The sequence below is a fragment of the Oncorhynchus mykiss genome, chromosome 22, assembly GCF_013265735.2.
Source record: "Oncorhynchus mykiss isolate Arlee chromosome 22, USDA_OmykA_1.1, whole genome shotgun sequence".
Lineage (NCBI taxonomy): Eukaryota > Metazoa > Chordata > Actinopteri > Salmoniformes > Salmonidae > Oncorhynchus > Oncorhynchus mykiss.
The window spans coordinates 39,992,112-40,011,731 of record NC_048586.1 but is presented as its reverse complement, the minus strand read 5'-3'; the positions used below and the strand labels follow the sequence as shown (position 1 = coordinate 40,011,731).

The window sequence follows — 19,620 nt, the reverse complement described above, 5'->3', positions numbered from 1 at the left end:
CAAAAGGTAGCATGTGATCTGGGTGTTTTAGCAAGGGGGCGGAGGTGAAATTCTCCTTGAGGAGACGAAAGGCCTCGTCGTCTGCTGGAGACCAAACCAACCATTTGACTAGATGTTCAGGAGTCTTATGGCTTGGGGTAGAAGCTGTTTAGAAGCCTCTTGGACCTAGACCAGACATTGTGCTGAACGCTGTCTTCCACTCATCCCCCTCCCGGATGCGAATGAGATTGTAGGCACTCCACAGGTACAGTTTGGTGAAGAACCTGGCCCTGTGGAGCTGCTTGATGGCTGACGGCACCAGCGGGAGAGGGTACCGATACTTCGTGGTGATGTCATTGAGTCCTTGTTAATCGATACAAGGGCGTAATCCCCCTCCTTCTTGGCCACAAAGATGAAACCAACTCTCATCCGTTGTGGAACCACAGCGGACAGGGAAGCAGGTCCTCCGGCATTCAGGTGACTAGTCTGTGATTCTCACCCTCAACCATGAGATGGTAGGGTTATGGTGCTGAAGCCAAGGTAGGTTGAGGTTGATCTTGTGAACTGGTGCACTAGTGATGAAGAAGGGAATGTTTTCCTGGTGACTGGGCTCCACAGTGAGTGGTTGGGTGATGTGTGTGATGGTTCCGGATCCTAGAGGCCGACAATCGAGACGTGCAGGTCAGGCAGCAGGCTGTTAGCCAGCCTGCCAGCATAGTGGAGTCTGCCACTAGCACAGTCAGTGTAGTCAGCTCAGCTATCCCCATTGAGACCGTGTCTGTGCCTCGACCTAGGTTGGGCAAAACTAAACATGGCGGTGTTCGCCTTAGCAATCTCACTAGGATAAAGACCTCCTCCATTCCTGTCATTATTGAAAGAGATCATGATACCTCACATCTCAAAATAGGGCTACTTAATGTTAGATCCCTTACTTCAAAGGCAATTATAGTCAATTAACTAATCACTGATCATAATCTTGATGTGATTGGCCTGACTGAAACATGGCTTAAGCCTGATGAATTTACTGTGTGAAATGAGGCCTCACCTCCTGGCTACACTAGTGACCATATCCCCCGTGCATCCCGCAAAGGCGGAGGTGTTGCTAACATTTACAATAGCAAATTTAAATTTACAAAAACAAAATCTGATCTGCGAAATAGAGGGAGCACTGAAGGAGAAAGCCACGGCACTTGGATGGTGTCCCGTCATATTTCTCAGGGAGGGATAGACGGGCATCGCTGACCTGAGCGGGAAGGGCTGGTGTGCTGACTCGTTGGGTAGACTGGCTCTATAATATCCTCTGCTGTTGAGACGTTGTAGACTGCGGAGAACATCTTCCATGGGCGTCCCCAGTTGAGCCAGCTGATCATGGTGTTGATGAAGAAGGTCATTGTTCGTCGATCATCTGGGAGATGTCCGGTTGTCCTGCTGCTTCCATATTTTGAGTTGGTATTCTGTGATGATGGGATGGTGAGTCGGAAGCAGGTCCAGGTGAAACGTTTTAATAAAACAACAAAAACATGACACTAACATGAGGCAGAACGCCGATACACAAGAACAATATCAACTGGTGAGTGAACATGAGGGATGATGAAGGTAATGAAGTCCAGGTGTGAATCATAATGATTAACACGTGTGCGTAATGATGAGTGCCAGGACTGGTGGCTAGTACTCTGGTGACGTTGTACGCCGGATGGGAGGAGCAGGAGTACACGTGACAGTCACAAATTGAACCAAGTTCTATTTTAGCACCTTGATGCGCACGAACAGTGTGGGTGCAATGATTGAATAACATATATGTGTACATTTATTTTGCAATGCTCACGCACGTGACATGAGTGGTGTGGTCAGCATGTTATGGGTGTTTTTGATTGGTTACTTAGTTGCAAATTGGGGTTTTCAGCAAAACTGCAACATTGTGGACCTTAGGAAATGTGATTGCCCTGGGCAAAAAGTAAGCGATTTGGTCTTACACAGTTGTGTGGAAGACCATTATGTCCCATTCATATCTAATAGTCGAGACGATGGTTTAAAATCTCGGCCTTGAGAAATGAGACAAACAGCTAAATGATGTCCGCGGACCCGTGGAAATTCTGTTAACATAATTTAAGAAATCCCCATCATAAATACGTCCGTTTAAGACATAGATATATTTTGCACTGGATGCGTCTCAATCCACCACATCACCCTATGTTGCACTTCCGCATATGCAGTGAATGGTGACAGAGCTAAAGCGGTGCTTGTCAGTTTATGAGTCATCTCACAAAATTGTTTGTAACGTCTGCAACTGTTATAACCCCTCTATGGAAAGATTAGACTTTCGCGAACAAAACACTGCCGGCGCAGAAGCGGACTTCTAGTCCGACTCAGGTGTGCACACCACCCACCGCTTCCGAGTGTATTACTTTCTAATGTTCAGTCTCTGGATAATTAGTAGACAAGCTCAGAGTGAGGATCTCCTTCCAGAGAGACATCAGGGATTGTAGCGTAGTCTGTTTCATGGAAACATGGCTCTAACGGGATATATTGTCCCCATCTATTCAGCCATCTGGGTTCTCAGTACATTGCACAGACAGGAATAAAGAACTCTCCGGGAAGAAGAAAGGTGGGGGTGTATGTTAAATGATTAACCAGTCATGGTGTGATTATGATAACATACAGAAATTCAAGTCCTTTTGTTCACCCAACCTAAAATACTGACCATATTACCTCCCAAGAGAATTCTCTTTGGTTATAGTCACAGCCGTGTATAATCCCCCTCAAGACGATACCACGATGGCCCTCTTAGAACTACACTGGACTTTATGCAAACTGGAAAAAACATATCCTTTATTATAGTTTGGGATTTTAACAAAGCAAATTTGAGGAATACGCTACCGAAGTTCTACCAACACTGACCGTACAGTAGTACTCGAGTTGGTAAAACATTGGACCTCTGCTACTCAACTTTTTTGAAATGCCTACAAGGCCCTCCCCCGCCCTCCATTCGGCAAATCTGATCACGACTCCATTTTGCTCCTCCCATGCTATTTGTAGAGGTCTTGATTATGGAACGAGTTGCAGCTGGTAGGGATCTGCTCTGACTCCAGCACACCTGTCTTCAACCACACAATCACACAGAGAGGGAGAGGGAGAGAGAGGGAGTGTACAGGGGAATAACTGCAGGTCAAGAAGACACCGGATGAACACCAGAGGGCGTAGCAGCAGTAGAAGTAGATGTGACAAGGAACTCAACAACCCGAGCCGCGGCCTGTTCACTCCGCTATCATCCAGCAGGCGAGGCCAGTACAAGTGCATCAAAGCTGGGACTGAGAGACTGAAAAACAGCTTCTATCTTAAGGTCATCTGACTGTTAACCTTTCTGATCTCCCCATCCCGGATCCGGGTTCGTGAATACAGACTCAAGCTCATTACCATAACGCAACGTTAACTATTCATGAAAATCGCAAATGAAATGAAATAAATATGCTAGCTCTCAAGCTTAGCCTTTTGTTAACAACACTGTCATCTCAGATTTTCAAAATATGCTTCTCAACCATTGCAAAACAAGCATTTGTGTAACAGTAATGATGGCTAACGTAGCATTTAGCATTAACATTCAGCTGGCAACATTTACACAAAAAAACAGAAAAGCATTCAAAAAAATCATTTACCTTTGAAGAACTTCAGATGTTTTCAATGAGGAGACTCTCAGATAGCAAATGTTCAGTTTTTCCTGAAAGATTATTTGTTTAGGACAAATCGCTCCGTTTTCTGCGTCACGTTTAGCTATGAAAAAAACCCTGTATCCAGGATTGTGTAAATCTATCAGCAAGCTCATTAGCATAACACAACGTTAACTATTTATGAAAATCGCAAATGAAATGAAATAAATATGCCATCTCTCAAGCTTAGCCTTTTGTAAACAACACTGTCATCTCAGATTTTCAAAATATGCTTCTCAACCATAGGAAAACAATAATTTGTGTAAAAGTAGCTAGCTAGAGTTAGCATTTCGCGTTAGCATTTAGCGTTAGCATTAGCGTTAGCATCCAGCACGCAACATTAACAAAAACATAAAAGCCTTCAAATAAAATCATTTACCTTTGAAGAACTTCTGATGTTTTCAATGAGGATACTCTCAGTTAGATAGCAGATGCTCAGTTTTTCCAAAAAGATTCCTTGTGTATTAGAAATAGCTCTGTTTTATACATCACATTTGGCCACCAAAAAAAATCCATAAATTCAGTCCTCAAAACGCAAACTTTTTTCCAAATTAACTCCATAATATCGACTGAAAACATGGCAAACGTTGTTTAGAATCAATCATCAAGGTGTTTTTCACATATCTCTTCATTGATACATCGTTCTTGGACACATGCTTTCTCCCCTGAATCAAATGGTAAAGTGGAAGCAGCTGGCAATTGCGCACCGAATTCGACGCAGGACACCAGGCGGACACTTGGGAAATGTAGTCTCTTATGGTCAATCTTCCAATGATATGCCTACAAATACGTCACAATGCTGCTAAGACCTTGGGCGAACGACAGAAAGTGTAGGCTCATTCGTTGCGCAATCACAGCCATATAAGGAGAGAATGGAAAACAGAGCTTCAGAAATTCTGCTAATTCCTGGGTGATGCATCATCTTGGTTTCGCCTGTAGAATGAGTTCTGGGGCACTTACAGACAAAATCTTTGCAGATTCTGAAACTTCAGAGTGTTTTCTTTCCAAAACTGTCAAGAATATGCATAGTCGAGCATCTTTTCGTGACAAAATATCGCGCTTAAAACGGGAACGTTTTTTATCCAAAAATGAAATAGCGCCCCTAGAGCTCTAAGAGGTTAAATAGCCATCTCTAGCCGGCTTCCACCCGGTTACGTAAACCTGCACCTTGGAGGCTGCTGCCCTATGTACATAGACTTGGAATCACTGGCCACTTTAATAATGGAACACTAGTCACTCTCCAGGGTACGTGGGACGGTAGCGTCCCACCTCGTCAACAGCCAGTGAAACTGCAGGGCACCAAATTCAAAACAGAAGTCCCATAATTAAAATTCCTCAAACATACATTTATTTTACACCATTTTAAAGATACACTTGTTGTAAATCCAGCAATAGTGTCCGATTTCAAAAAAGGCTATACGACAAAAGCAAACCAAACGATTATGTTAGGTGAGTGCCTATTCACAGAATAACACAGCCATTTTTCCAGCCAAAGAGAGGATTCACAAAAAGCAGAAATATAGATAAAATTAATCACTAACTTTTGATGATCTTCATCAGATGACACTCATAGGACTTCATGTTACACAATACATGTATGTTTTGTACGGTAAAGTTCATATTTATATCCAAAAATCTGAGTTTACATTGGCGCGTTGTGGTCAGAAATGCATTGTCTCAAACAAACATCATGTGAAAGTGCAGAGAGCCACATAAAATGACAGAAATACTCATCATAAACATTGATAAACAATACAAGTGTTTTCATGGAAATATAGACAAACATCTCCTTATTAATGCAACCGCTGTGTCAGATTTCAAAAACACTTTACGACGAAAGCACACTTTGCGATTATGTTAGTTAACCACAGAAACGCATACAGCCATTTTCCAGCCAAGGAGTGTCACAAAAGTCAGAAATAGCATTCAAATGAATCACATACCTTTGATGATCTTCATCTGGTGGAACTCCCAGGTCTCCATGTTCGACAGTAAATGTTTGTTTTGTTTGATAATGTCCCTCTCTTTATGAGCAAAAACCTCCTTTTTTGTTTGAGCGTTTTGTCCAGTAATCCGAATGCAGAAGGCATTTAAGTTTTAAAAAAGTATAATAAAAGTTACTAGAAACATGACAAACGATGTTTAAAATCAATCCTCCGTTTTTTTTGTCATAAATGATCAATAATATTTCCACCGGACAAAAGCTTCGTCAATAGGAAAGGAGAAACAATAAAGGCGCGTTCCCGATCAGGCGCATGGCTGATGAATGGAAATTTCCACTGGTCACTGATTGAAAGTGCTGTACCTCCCTCAATTTTTCATAGTAAAAGCCTGAAACAATGCCTAAAGACTGGTCACATGTAGAGGAAGGCACAGAGCTTGTGAACTGGGCCCAAAGTCTTTGTATGGTGGATAGGCTTTCAATGGAAAAACAGCCTTTCAAAATAATAGTCCTTCCTGGTTGGATTTTCCTCGGGTTTTTGCCTGCCATATCAGTTCTGTTATACTCACAGACATCATTTTAACAGTTTTGGAAACTTTAGATTGTTTTCTATCCAAATCTACTAATTATATGCAAGTCCTATATTCTGGGACTGGGTAGCAGACAGTTTAATTTGGGCATGCTTTTCATCCAAAATCCCGAATGCTGCCCCCTACCCTAGTGAAGTTAACCTCATATACTACAGTGCCTTGCGAAAGTATTCGGCCCCCTTGAACTTTGCAAACTTTTGCCACATTTCAGGCTTCAAACATAAAGATATAAAACTGTATTTTTTTGTCAAGAATCAACAACAAGTGGGACACAATCATGAAGTGGAACGACATTTATTGGATATTTCAAACGTTTTTAACAAATCAAAAACTGAAAAATTGGGCGTGCAAAATTATTCAGCCCCTTTACTTTCAGTGCAGCAAACTCTCTCCAGAAGTTCAGTGAGGATCTCTGAATGATCCAATGTTGACCTAAATGACTAATGATGATAAATACAATCCACCTGTGTGTAATCAAGTCTCCGTATAAATGCACCTGCACTGTGATAGTCTCAGAGGTCCGTTAAAAGCGCAGAGAGCATCATGAAGAACAAGGAACACACCAGGCAGGTCCGAGATACTGTTGTGAAGAAGTTTAAAGCTGGATTTGGATACAAAAAGATTTCCCAAGCTTTAAACATCCCAAGGAGCACTGTGCAAGCGATAATATTGAAATGGAAGGAGTATCAGACCACTGCAAATCTACCAAGACCTGGCCGTCCCTCTAAACTTTCAGCTCATACAAGGAGAAGACTGATCAGAGATGCAGCCAAGAGGCCCATGATCACTCTGGATGAACTGCAGAGATCTACAGCTGAGGTGGGAGACTCTGTCCATAGGACAACAATCAGTCGGATATTGCACAAATCTGGCCTTTATGGAAGAGTGGCAAGAAGAAAGCCATTTCGTAAAGATATTCATAAAAAGTGTCGTTTAAAGTTTGCCACAAGCCACCTGGGAGACACACCAAACATGTGGAAGAAGGTGCTCTGGTCAGATGAAACCAAAATTGAACTTTTTGGCAACAATGCAAAACGTTATGTTTGGCGTAAAAGCAACACAGCTGAACACACCATCCCCACTGTCAAACATGGTGGTGGCAGCATCATGGTTTGGGCCTGCTTTTCTTCAGCAGGGACAGGGAAGATGGTTAAAATTGATGAGAAGATGGATGGAGCCAAATACAGGACCATTCTGGAAGAAAACCTGATGGAGTCTGCAAAAGACCTGAGACTGGGACGGAGATTTGTCTTCCAACAAGACAATGATCCAAAACATAAAGCAAAATCTACAATGGAATGGTTGAAAAATAAACATATCCAGGTGTTAGAATGGCCAAGTCAAAGTCCAGACCTGAATCCAATCGAGAATCTGTGGAAAGAACTGAAAACTGCTGTTCACAAATGCTCTCCATCCAACCTCACTGAGCTCGAGCTGTTTTGCAAGGAGGAATGGGAAAAAATGTCAGTCTCTCGATGTGCAAAACTGATAGAGACATACCCCAAGCGACTTACAGCTGTAATCGCAGCAAAAGGTGGCGCTACAAAGTATTAACTTAAGGGGGCTGAATAATTTTGCACGCCCAATTTTTCAGTTTTTGATTTGTTAAAAAAGTTTGAAATATCCAATAAATGTCGTTCCACTTCATGATTGTGTCCCACTTGTTGTTGATTCTTCACAAAAAAATACAGTTTTATATCTTTGTTTGAAGCCTGAAATGTGGCAAAAGGTCGCAAAGTTCAAGGGGGCCGAATACTTTCGCAAGGCACTGTATATTCTATTCTTCTGTATTTTAGTCACTCTAACATTGCTCAATCTAATGACTATATATTTTTTAAATTCCATTATTTTACTTTTAGATTTGTGTGTATTGTTGTGAGTCATTTTTAGATACTACTGCACTGTTATAGCTAGGAACACAAGCATTTCGCTACACCCTCAATAACATCTGCTAAATATGTACATGTGATCATTAAAAAAAACAATTTTTATTTGATTTGGTTATCTTTCAGACATAGGACAGACACTTCAGAACAAACTTTATTGCGGGGCTATCTGTTCCATGTAGTGAATTTGTTATTCAATGTGTTTTTTTTTTATATACTTGAAGGAGTTTTAAAATTCAAGATCAAATAGGAAAATGATCCTTGGTATGACCTTCTTAAAACAATTCCATATTCCCTTCCCCCAGCTTAGACAGAGCTTAGACTGTAGAGGGGTCATAACATGGTTATAACATACTCTTATGGGATAAACCAGCGGGCCTCTGACCAGAATATCGACCACCTGCTGGGTGTGTTAGTGCTCATACAGAAGGTGGTTGCTAACACAACGCGGCCACACGCTGCTTATAGAAGTTTATATTTTCAGAGTGTCTCAGCTATTAGAGATTTTAACATTTCCTGGGCCTCTGTTTCCTGTCAGGCGTCTCCACTGTACCAGGAACTACATCCACATCCACCTGTTTGTCTCCTTCATGCTCCGAGCTGTCAGCATCTTCGTCAAAGACCGGGTGGTGCACACCAGCGCCGGCCTGCAGGAGTTTGATGCCGTGCTCATGGATAACTTCAAGACTGTGGCCATGGCTCCGCTGGATAACTCTCAGTATGTGAGTAGTAGTAGTGCTGCATCTCCTGCCTGCACCTCCCACTCTTGCTCTCCTCCACTTCTCTATGCCGCTACTCCTTCACTCCTGCCCCTCCTTCACTTCTTCTCCCTAAGAATCCCAATAACCCCTGCTCTTCCAGGACTCATGAATAAATAAAACAGTGACCTGCACACACAATTGCTCCATTAGACACAATTGCTCCTTTAATTAGGTTAGTGAATGCAACTGTGTGTGTGGGTCCTACTTCATTTCTACACATTTTCTTTGGTCCAGCACCCCTGTGATGTGCCCTTGAAAAATACAGATTAGATTTCCATGACTCATGGGAGAGGCTCTCTCTTTTTTGGGATTCTGTTTGCACGTTTTGACACGTTCTTCCCATGTAACGGGAGTGGTACTGGTTTCAAGCTTCTTGTTTCCAGGCATCTTATGACAAGCGTCCTTTTGCATCGTGGTGGACACATAATTATACATGCTCTGATCCCTTATTTACCTTTATTTAAGTAGGCAAATCAGTTAAGAACACATTTTTATTTTTACAATGAAGGCCTACCCCGGCCAAACCCTCCCTTATTTTTTTATTTTTTTGACCAATCGCAGCAGAACTTTTCACATCAGAACATTTTCAGAGCTGATCTGATTGATCAAAATATCAATTAGTGAAAAAAAATATGATAATTGGGCTGCCTGTCTAAACACAGCCAAAGCCATGCATGCTGATGCACTGGAAGAGCTCATTAGACAGGCTGAGCTCAGTAACCCGAGGCTATAGTCTTCACTAACATGGATGTGGTTTCCATTCAATATCAACCTAAATTTCAACCCTCGTCCAGCTCTGAAAAACTCTGTAAGTCTGACTGTTCCCCTACTGCAACCTCCTCTGCTCTGTAATTACTGTATAGTCAGAGATACACACACTGAACATGTGAGGGAGGATAGACCACTGGGAGCACTAGCTTAGCTCTATAGCCTGCTAGCCAGCGGCAATAGGCTTCACAGGCATCACACACATTTTTTTTTTTTTTTTTTATCAGGGAAAGCTGGTTCAAATAGTTCAAAGCTATACATACTGGAATGTTTCACTTTAAAGGTATAGTTCGAGATTTTGGTAATTAAGCCTTTTATCTACTAGAGTCAGATGGATACCATTTGTGGATACCATTTCTATGCTAGCTGTTCCTGTACACTACCAGTCATTGTGCTAATGCTAGTTAGCGTTGGCTCACGAAACTAACTTCCTTCATACTGGACCCAGAGACCAAAATCTCTTTCTCAGTAGCATTTCCTAATGAGGAGGATTGAAACCGAGGATCAGTTTAGCCCCTCTTTAAGAGGATCAGTTTAGCCCCTCTTTAAAGCAAAACAGAAAACAAAATACAGTACAGTAAGAAGCACAAACCATTCTAAACGTTCCTGGTGAACAACTACATTAAAAGGGAAGAGGTTAAATTAAAGGGATGGTTTGAGGTTTTGGCCAGTATGAAGGAAGTTAGTTTCGTGAGCCAACGCTAACTAGCGTTAGCACAATGACTGGTAGTGTACAGGAACAGCTAGCATAAAAATGGTGCTTTGATGTGGGTGTACATTCACTCTGCCAAAATGGTATACAGTTAGTTACTCACCTTTCTAGATCATTTGAAACAGTCTAACCAGATCTGGAAGTAGCTTAGGTTTTGCAAGCTAGCAAACTTCATTCTCCAATTACTGTAGCTTCAGCCGGCCTGTGTACAGTACTACCTTGGCAAAGTTGGCTTGGCTATGGATAGGCTATCAGTGGGGCAAGTTAGGGACCGTCAGCAAATTACACAGTGTAAATTTGAAAACATTTTCATGTTGCATATCTTTTAATTATATTTTTTCTGCTTTCAATACTTTCAATACTTTTCTGATTTCTACAATTTATAGTTGGTTTGAAATGTATTGGAAAGTTATTTACATTTGGAAATGTGAAAATATTGTCCTATATTGTGTAAATTAATGTACTTAATTTACTGATGGTCCCAAACAGGAATATCCAGTCAAATCAAATGTACCACAGTCAGTCTGCATTACGTTCAGGTTCAGGTTTCATGCAGCTGCGCTCCGAATGTATGATTACTTGGGTGCTGACAGCTGTGGGCATGTGGGCAGGATTGAAATAAATCCAACCCAAGGAAAACTGTTACATACGCTAGATTCCTTATGTCTTGCAAATCTTTATTTTGGATGATACTGACTTTAGGACCAAAATTATCCCATTTACACTTTGTAGTAAATGTTGGCACTAGAGTAAATGCTTCTGACTCATATAGATGACACATAAGCCTTAAGGCTGTCTGTTACGTGTTTACTGAGAGCTGCCACAGAACAAGACGTATTTACACAGTCGTTGGTCTCTCAGGTGCGAGACACCAGCTGAACCTTTATGGTTTAGGTCACAGTGCTTTTGCTCAGAGCTTGTCCCAAAAAAGTAGTGCCAATGGCTCTTACCATGGGATGTGCATCTTTTTAAAAAAATACTTGTATGCTTTTTGTTTTATGAGTGATTTAATGTGCAATTCTGCAGCCCGCTTGACATAAGATTATGTTTTCAGTTAATTAGATGTGTGATTTAATCTCTGGCTGAATTGTGAGTGGGCTTCTGCCCGTGAGACTTCAAAGTAGGAAGTTCGTCAAAGCATACTGACTGACCTGATGATCAGAATCAGCTAAATCTAGACAATTAGTTACAGCAAATTCCAAATGTGAGTTTTCTTTCCTCCTCCCTCTTGTCTTCATCCTGATCCTTCTCTTCCTTCTTCTCTTCCTCCTCTTCATACCCTGTGTTTCACTTCAAGGCTCCTGGATGGGTTGCAAAAAATATATATATATATTCTCCTTCAGATGCCATGTGCGATGTTCACCAGATTGGTAAGGAGAGAGTTGGCAGAAAAAAAGAAAAAAAAGGGAAATATAATTTACATAAGTATTCAGTATAACAGTGGGACCCCGAAAGTGGGACACACAAAGTGGGAGAGCAGAGACAATAAATATCTTAATCTTGCATTTCGCTGTTGTGAGTAACCTGAGGATGTCCTTCGAACTGATCTTCAGTACGTTGGGGCAAATTCGTCATTCCCCATAGCTCAATGTGGTGATGAAAGAGGTGCCAGAGCTTCAAACTCAGGGTTTCTGGATATTATAACATGATCTCTAGTAGCACTGTCAGCAGATACAGAGGGAACAGAGAAAAGAAGCAAGAGAAAGGGAGTAAGAGAGACAGTCACAGAAAGAGAGGGAGATGGTGACTGAGGGATCCAGTGGTGGCAAAAGTATCCAATTGTCATACTTGAGTAAAAGTAAAGGTGCCTTAATGGAAAATGACTCAAGTGAAAGTCAGTAAAATAAAATACTACTTGAGTAAAAGTAAAAATATAATTTGATATCATTTTTATATCATTTTAAATACCTTATATAAAGCAAACCAGATGGCGCCATTTTGTAGTTTTTATTTTATTAATGGATAGACAGGGGCACACTCCATTCCTCAGACATAATTTAACATAATTTAATGTGTTTAGTGAGTCCGTCAGATCAGAGGCAGTAGGGATGTTCTCTTGATAAGTGTGTGAATTGGACCATTTTTATGTCCCGCTAACCATTCAAAATGTAACCAGTAATTTTGGGTGTCAAGGAAAATGTATGGCGTAAAAAGTAAAACATGTTCTTTAGGAATGTAGTGAAGTAAAATAAAAATAAAATACAGGTACCCCAAAAAACTACTTATGTAGTACATCAAAGTCTTTTTTTACTTAAGGACCATTGAGATGGTTTGGGATGAGTTGGACCCCAGAGTGAAGGAAAAGCAGCCAACAAGTGCTCAGTATATGTGGGAACTCCTTCAAGACTGTTGGAAAAGCATTCCCAATGAATCTGGTTGAGAGAATGCCAAGAGTGTGCAAAGCTATCATCAAGGCAAAGGGTGGCTTCTTTGAAGAATCTCAAATATAAAATGTATTTTGTTTAACACTTTTTTGGTTACTACATGATTCCATATGTGTTATTTCATAGTTTTGATGTCTTCACTATTATTCTACAATGTAGAAAATTGTATAAATAAAGCAAAACCCTTGAATGAGTAGGTGTCCAAACTTTTGATTGGTACTTTACATATATATAGTTAATATGTATGTAAGTGTGTTTATATATATATATATTTGTAGGTGAGTGTGTATAGTATACATATTCTTCGCTTTTTAATCTTTATCATTCATTTACTCTTCAACATCATATACATAATAGCTGTGTCAAAGCATAATTTTCAACTGTTCTACATGTTAGTGACATAGCTTTCAATTGTTCTACATGTTACTGACATAGGTCTCAACTGTTCTACATGTTAGTGAAATAGGTCTCAACTGTTCTACATGTTAGTGACATACCTAACAACTGTTTTACATGTTAGTGACATATCAAATCAAATCAAATGTATTTATATAGCCCTTCTTACATCAGCTGATATCTCAAAGTGCTGTACAGAAACCCAACCTAAAACCCCAAACAGCAAGCAATGCAGGTGTAGAAGCACGGTGGCTAGGAAAAACTCCCTAGAAAGGCCAAAACCTAGGAAGAAACCTAGAGAGGAACCAGGCTATGAGGGGTGGCCAGTCCTCTTCTGGCTGTGCCGGGTGGAGATTATAACAGAACATGGCCAAGATGTTCAAATGTTCATAGATGACCAGCAGGGTCAAATAATAATAACCACAGTAGTTGTCGAGGGTGCAGCAAGTCAGCACCTCAGGAGTAAATGTCAGTTGGCCAATCATTAAGAGTATATCTACCGTTCCTGCTGTCTCTAGAGAGTTGAAAACAGCAGGTCTGGGACAGGTAGCACGTCCGTTGAACAGGTCAGGGTTCCATAGCCGCAGGCAGAACAGTTGAACCTGGAGCAGCAGCACGACCCGGTGGACTGGGGACAGCAAGGAGTCATCATGCCAGGTAGTCCTGAGGCATGGTCCTAGGGCTCTGGTCCTCCAAGAGAGAGAGAGAAAGAGAGAATTAGAGAGAACATACTTAAATTCAGACAGGATAAGTACTCCAGATATAACAGACTGACCCTAGCCCCCTGACACATAAACTACAGCAGCATAAATACTCGAGGCTGAGACAGGAGGGGTCAGGAGACACTGTGGCCCCATCCGATGATACCCCCGGACAGGGCCAAACAGGAAGGATATAACCCCACCCACTTTGCCAAAGCACAGCCCCCACACCACTGGAGGGATATCTTCAACCACCAACTTACCATCCTGAGACAAGGCAGAGTATAGCCCACAAAGATCTCCGCCACGGCACAACCCAAGGGGGAGGCGCCAACCCAGACAGGAAGATCACGTCGGTGACTCAGCCCACTCAAGTGACGCACCCCTCCTAGGGACGGCATGGAAGAACACCAGCAAGCCAGTGACCCAGCCCCTGTAATAGGGTTAGAGGCAGAGAATCCCAGTGGAGAGAGGGGAACCGGCCAGGCAGAGACATAATTATTTAATTTCTGAACACAGTATGGAGTCTCCTGTTCTTTGAGCTGCTGTAGTGTTGATCTACTCAAGTTTAGCTAATAGGCTGATTAAAACACCCCGAGGGCATCTTACAGCATGGAGTTAAGATCAATATGACTAGTGCTTGTCAAGGCATCTGTGAATCCCCTGGCACATTTGATCTACTCAACGACATCGAATACACACCCATGCTGATGTGTGAACGTGTACAGAAGGTAAATTGTTTCATGAGTCTCTTAATGCAAATGGATAATACCATCTAATTGGTCAAAGCAGCTCCTTTTAATATGAGAGTTAAAAGTATCACTAAGACCTAAGGTTCGCATCACGTCAATGCTCTCTGTTGTGTTGTAAATAGCCAATAAGGTTATCAACCACAGTCATCGCAAGTTTACACTGCAGTTTTTTTTTCTCTCAGTTTGAAGATACACTGTGTAAAGTTTACAGTTCACAGTGTAAAGTTGGTAAACAAGGATCTTGGTTCAGCATCACAAAGGGATGCAGAGTTCATTATCAAAGGGGAGTAGCCTGTAGTTCAGATTCTGGACTGTTAAATACAAATCAGATCCCCAATGCCAGTAGTGCAGAAAGAAACTCAGTCAAAGCTTGGCAATGAGCAATACTAATGTGGCTCTTTCTTTTCTAATGGCTTGGCATGACTAAATGTGGGCTGGCAGGGAAGCCATTTAGAGAAATATCACATTGTAAGTCGTTGTCTCAAACTGTGATGGATGTGTCTACATGTGTTTCTTGGATGCTGTTATTTCCATTTAGACTAAAACTTCCTTTGGCACTTAACAGACCTTAGGCTGGAAATGGGAATGTTGCGTCCCCATAATTACTTGTCGTCAGTTATGAAAAGCATCTGCTATCTCCCTCCCGCTTGTCTCTCAACATCTGAGATAGCATTGGCCTCCCTGGAACCAGAACCACTTACCTCTTTAGAAAGACGCGAACTTGAACAGGGACTTTGATTAAATACCTGCTGTGAGAATAAATCATTTTTGGGGGGGAAGGATGATTGTGAAAGACAGTGAAACCCTGGGGCAATTCCAAAGCTTTAACGAGGTTCTATATTGTCTTTTTTTCATACTAATCAATTTTTGATTTCTCTCCCTTCCCCCTCTCTCTCCTCTCCTCTCCCCATTTCTCCCTTCTTTCTCTCTCTCTCTCTTTCACTCTCTCTCGCTCTCTCTCTCTCCAGATTGGGTGTAAAGTGACAGTGTTGCTGTTCATCTACTTCCTGGCCACTAATTACTACTGGATCCTGGTAGAGGGTCTGTACCTCCACAGCCTCATCTTCATGGCCTTCCTCTCAGACACCAAGTACCTGTGGGGCTTCACCCTCATCGGATGGGGTGAGTGTGTGTGTCGAGATTTCCATTTTCATTTCACTACATATTATTTTCATTGAGATGAAAACTATTTGGTTACAGAGACCTGTGTCTGGTGATGTCATCATAGGGCCGCAGCCTTTATGAGATTGGATTGGATTGGGTTGGTGTGCATTCTAAAAATGAATTTAGTGTCCAAATCGTTGTTTATTTAATCAAGAGCTTTGGTAATAATGCTATCAAGATTTATAAAGGTGACCAAAGTACATGTTTGTTATCTAAATTAGATTTTCATTCCTGTTTGCTGTGCTAGCAGCCAGTACACAATGATATTGCACTGATACCTGGGGTGTTTCTCAATATGCATACTACCGTGCTCCACACTCTCATGCTCCAAGAGCATTCTCCGAGGGCGTTCTCTTGAGTACGTTCTTGTGAGGACGAGAGTGTGGAGAATGTATAAAACATTACTTTTGAGAAGCACTCGCACTCCCCCTACTGTATTACCTCCCACTCCACCTCCTGTATCACCTCATGTTGCATCTCCCCATTCACTGAACCTTCTTCCAGTCAGGACAATGGCAACAATAGAGACACAAAAAGCAAACATTTTACTTCTTAATTATCAGCTAGATATATGTGAATCCTTACAGTCTAGCTAGCTAGTTAAACAGGCAAACATTACCTAAAACTAATGGTATGCAAGGTACAGTAGATGTAAATTCTTCTTAGGTAGCTAGCTAACAATTCTTTGTGGCTAGCTAGCTAGCCAGTTACCCATTTACTGAACCTTTCTTTTTCTAGCCAGTGTTGACAGAGACAAAACAGGATAAACACTCCATAACTATTTGCTAGTTATATGTGAATCGTAATAATGTAGCTAACCAGATAGTATAACTGTCAAAAAATGACCTAAAACCAATGTTATCCTATGTAGATTTCAATTCTTCGTTGGTAGCTAGCTAACAATTATTCATGGCTGTTTGGCTAGCTAACATTAGTAGCTAGCCAGTTAGCTCTGTTGACTTACTATTGGCTTGCGACCTACACACACTACTGTGGTAATTGTAGGCAACCATGCCAAAATTAACACAAGTATTTGTTAACGTATCAAGATGAAATATTGTAGTCAAGCAACATATCAGATGTGAATAGGCAACATTTCAATTCAAAGGGTGGGGTGTATTTTCTCACCCTTCAGCTCAAATAATGGCCGCCATTAATTTCAAGAAAATGTGCATAATTTTTAAAGTGGTTGTGTCATTTCTTTGCATACTTTCCTTTGAAGCTTACATCGATGCATGCTTCAAAACACGTACAAATGGAGTACTTATTCAAAAAGTGCCCTCCATGCTCCGTTTCGTATATTTTGATTTGGACTCATACTCCGACCCTCGGAGCACGGTAGTATGCATAATGAGAAACACCCCTGCTCTGTCCAGCACAAACTATTTATCAGCGACAGCAGGCTTTAGACCAGGGGTCTCTAACAGGTGAATCGTAAGCTACCAGTAGCTTGCAACCCACATGTGAGTAGCCTCCAAACAATTCTGAAAGTTCATGCAATTTTCACATGTTCCACCACAAACTGTCATTAACAAATCTCACAAGTATCAGACACAGCAAGCTCCCAGCTACTATGTAATCAACACAACATTGACATAATCCCACCCCTGGTTAGCCACTATTGGCTTAAAAAGCCAAACCTAACACAATATCTGCCAATTAATTTCCAGCAATATTTCCCCTGTCTGTCTGTGTGGTCCGCGTGTTTGTCTATCACTCTTTGTGTAGCCATTTGATATGATAACCGTCTTGTGGTTTGAAATAAATACTTTACCCCAAACCTTATCAATTAAATTGTAACTGCAAGGTAGGCTTACCTGACAGAAGTACACTCAAAACTATGAAATAACACATATGGGATCATGTAGTAACCAAAAAAGTGTTAAACAAATATATATATATTTGAGATTCTTCAAAGTAGCCACCCTTTGCCTTGACGACAGCTTTTCACACTCTTGGCATTCTCTCAACCAGCTTCACCTGGAATGCCATTCCAACAGTCTTGAAGGAGTGGTTACTACATGATTCCATATGCTTTTCATAGTTATGATGTCTTCACTATTATTCTACAATGTAGAAAATAGTAAAAATAAAGAAAAACCCTAGAATGAGTAGGTGTTGTAAAACTTTTGACCAGTAGTGTATATCATTAGTAAGTATATTATTTCTGTCTATTATTTGTTATTTGCAAACATTGCCATGAAAGACTGGCACATTAGACAGCACATTCCACATGCACTAGATGCACAATGAAAGACAAATTACACTCAAAAATCTAAATGTGTTAGTTCTTCCAGACCCCCCAAAAATGTGATTTCAGCATTGACATGGACAATTTCATTGTTTCTCTACGAACAATTTTAATCTTAGAGTTGTTTATTAACCATTATTTTACCATATTGACATAAAACATACTGCACTACTTTCTCTAGTACACGAAGGACCTGAGAAAGAGCTGCGGTGAAGAGTTGCAGTGGAGAAGAGAATAATGTGCCTATTTAATGTCTAGCAAAAATAATTGTAGCTCATGACATGATTCATAAAAAATAAAAAAGTAGCTCTCATGCAAGAAAAGGTTGGGGACCCCTGCTTCAGAGAGAGTTAATTGAACCACACTTCAGCCCACCATGATGTCCAGTCATCAAACAACCCTGCAAAGAATGTGTGTGTGTGTTTGCCACCTGCTGATGATAAGTACTCATTCCATAGATTCCAAATGAGTCCCCAGTACTATAGGATCACCTACCATTAACTCCTCTATTGGTGTAAAGGACTCCATTTTAAGGGCTAAAACCATACTGGGTAGAGTTCATTGAGACAGCATGATAGTGGTTCTACCACAGGGTTTCAGGTGTGTTGCTCCGGTAGGTGTGTTGTGGGGGAAGGAACTGGCATCTACAGGTGGCAACAGTGATGTCGGTTATTGAGCTTGAGGAGACGTCTCTTTCCGTCTGTCTCACGTTGCTGATTGAATACGAGACTGGGAAGTTTGTTGGACGTTGTCTCGTTCTTCTTTTAAGAACTAATATTCATTTATATTTCTTTAAAAAACGTGTTAAATCATTCTTTGGTTCTTCACCAAAACAAATGCTCCTTTTGTCCTTGGAACCCCTTTACTGGAAGACCCACAGGGTAGATGTTTAAAAACGGTTTCCCAATAAGCCATTGATATTGTGGCCAATATGTAATCCTTACTTTCATGATCCTAGAAACCACTTAACTGTACGACCCAAAAGGAGACTTTATAGGACACTTCAATGCTGTTCTTAACCCCTTTAATCAGGTGACATGATAGAAACTCAAGGTACGCCACTGTCCCCACAGGGAGACAAATCTACCGTCACCGTACAACAAAGAACTGTCCCCGCAGGGCGACAAATCTACCGTCACCATACAGCAAAGCACTGTGTGAGCAGGTAGACAAATCTACCATCACCATACAGCAAAGCACTGTGTGAGCAGGTAGACAAATCTACCGTCACTGTACTACAAAGCACTGTGTCAGCAGGAAAACAAATCTACCATCACCTTAATTCAAAGCACTGTGTCAGCAGGAAAACAAATCTACCATCACCTTAATTCAAAGCACTCTGTCAGCAGATAGACAAATCTACCATTACCATATAACAAAGCAAGCTGAGCATAAGCAAACATACACTGTACTCATGCCCTGCTTTGTGAAATAACTCCTCTTTTCAATAACACGCTGAATGTGATTTCGTAGAGCATATTTCCTCCCACTCTTTTTATTCAGTAGTCCCGCACCAGGGAGAATTCATTGTTGATCTGATCTCTGATATTAGATTAGTCTCTTCTCACAGCCACTGTATTAGATTAGTCTCTTCTCACAGCCACTGTATCAGTAGTCTCTTCTCACAGCC

At 41.2% G+C, this 19,620-nt stretch overlaps 1 protein-coding gene across 1 annotated transcript in view; it reads left to right on the top strand.

The window, feature by feature from the left end:
- LOC110501865 (parathyroid hormone 2 receptor-like) overlaps positions 1-19,620 on the top strand; it is a 66,723-nt gene that overhangs the window by 15,422 nt on the left and 31,681 nt on the right. The window contains exons 6-7 of the mRNA XM_036959077.1: positions 8,640-8,823; positions 15,544-15,697. Of these exons, the coding sequence (XP_036814972.1) occupies positions 8,640-8,823; positions 15,544-15,697 (338 nt within the window). The remainder of the gene's footprint in view (positions 1-8,639; positions 8,824-15,543; positions 15,698-19,620) is intronic.